Here is a 1,952-nt window from a genome sequence, read left to right on the forward strand (position 1 = left end):
AGGAGTGCGCCACCAGGCCTGGTTTCACTTTTTCTTTTGTAAAATTAAGGGAAAAAATTAAGTGTTTTTTATTTTCTTTTTATTCCTTTTACATGCTATACAAACTCTTAATAAACATGTCACTTTTGTGCTCAGAAAAGTCTTCAAGGCCCAGTGCTGAAATGGGAAACCTGATGGTCACTAAGGTTACTCACGTCTGTGTCAGACAAGCATCCAATAACGGCCATAGCCTTGGCCTCCCAAGCTGTGTCGAAGAGGGACGTGGACTTTGAGCTACACCTCTTTAGTAAATCCTAAAAAGGAATAAACATGGACATGTTCACAAAAGTTAAAATTTTGCACTAAAAAAGTGCAACACATAGAGATAGATTTAAAAAGCATTTATGGATTCATAAAAAACCCTGAAGTCCTACTTAGTTATGAATTTGGACCAATTATTAAATTTTTTCATTTTATTAGTATTTTATTTGCATTTTTGAAGATACATGGTTTCCTAAGAAACACTGATTTTTCTCAAATAATAGAAAAAGTAAAAAAAAAAAAAAAGAGGCCTATTATCTTCATAGATCTCTTCAGTAAACACTGGGACAATTTAGAGTGGAAGAACCGTGAAGCAGAAGTTACAGTGGGCTCAGGGCTGCCCACAAATGCCTTATCTAACTCAGTGAGGCTCCACACGGGTCTTCTGCGCTCAACACTGCTAACAGGCTCACAGACAGGCCGCGCAGCCCCAGGGCTGGAGCCAGCGGGCTCACTCTCTGGGAGGCCGCGTCTGTTCACAGAACTCAGCAAGCCGCTGCTGCTCCAGTCGTGCTGGCTGTTAAGGGCACCGATCTCTGCTGTCTGCCTCTGCTTCGGCTCTTGGTGGGCTGATTTCTGCTTAGCCTTCTCTACTCTGCTAACAGGTTCTTTAACTTTGGAGTTTTCTTTATGTGCAGGTGGGTCCGTGGCTTGGCTTCTGGGTATGTCCTTAGCTCTGAGCGGGCTCGGGCTGGGGCCACGCTGGCCCCACGCAAGGAACATGAGCTCCCCTCTTCCACACGACCCGGAACGCCGAGCCCGCCACTCTCCCACTGGCAGGCCGCCGACAGGAGGGCCAACGGTGTTTAAAAATTAAAGTGGGTATGATGGTGTACACCTATATCTAGTACTTGGGGGAGGCAGAGCCAGGAGGATCTCCAGGAGTTCAAGGCTATCCTGAACTACCTGGTAGGAATATCTTTAAAAAAAAAAAAGGAAAGGATCAAAACTTTAGTGCTTAATTTTATAGTAAAGAAATATGTTTTTAAAAAATCTTATTTACCTGTTTATTTTTTGTCTTTTCCATTTTTTTTGGCAGAACCAGGGATTGAACTCAGGCCCTTGAGCTTGCCAGGGAAGCGCTTATTCCACTAGGCCATCTCCCTGGCACCCCACCCCAAAAAAAATCTTAAAAAAAAAAAAAATCTTTAGGTAACTTAACACAATCCTCAGTGAAACAGTTAATCACACAAGCTCAAAGATGGCTTTCTTTTTTGTTTATGAAACTTTATTGAAGAAAAATAATTAACTACTAGCAGAGCTATTAGTTGATCACGCATCCACTGACACCTGGCAGCATTTACTCAGCGCTATGTTAAACAGTGTAGTGGAAAATAGGCTAAATAATAGCTCCAGTCCTCCTAACAATTGAAATGAAAATTACAAAATATTTTGATTCTTATTTTGGAATTCAAAGAGTGTTTTGAGTTCCAATTTCCATTCTCTGTAAAACAAAAACATGTCATGCCTTTATTAACATGCATAAAATACACCACATTTTCAGTTCTGCTGATGCAATAAATTTAATACCCGGCTTGGGCATGGTGGCACACACCTGTAAGCCTAGCACTCAGGAGGAGGAGGCAGGAGGTTCACTGAAAGCTCAAGATCAGCCTGGGCTACAAAGTGAACTCAAGGCCAGCCTGGACTAC

At 42.2% G+C, this 1,952-nt stretch overlaps 1 protein-coding gene across 1 annotated transcript in view; it reads right to left on the reverse strand.

The window, feature by feature from the left end:
- Kntc1 (kinetochore associated 1) overlaps positions 1-1,952 on the reverse strand; it is a 96,168-nt gene that overhangs the window by 44,608 nt on the left and 49,608 nt on the right. The window contains exon 25 of the mRNA XM_023720670.1: positions 195-293. Coding sequence (XP_023576438.1) covers positions 195-293 — 99 coding nt within the window. The remainder of the gene's footprint in view (positions 1-194; positions 294-1,952) is intronic.

Source organism: Octodon degus, unplaced genomic scaffold (genome assembly GCF_000260255.1).
Source record: "Octodon degus isolate 3935 unplaced genomic scaffold, OctDeg1.0 scaffold00076, whole genome shotgun sequence".
Taxonomy (NCBI): Eukaryota; Metazoa; Chordata; class Mammalia; order Rodentia; family Octodontidae; genus Octodon; species Octodon degus.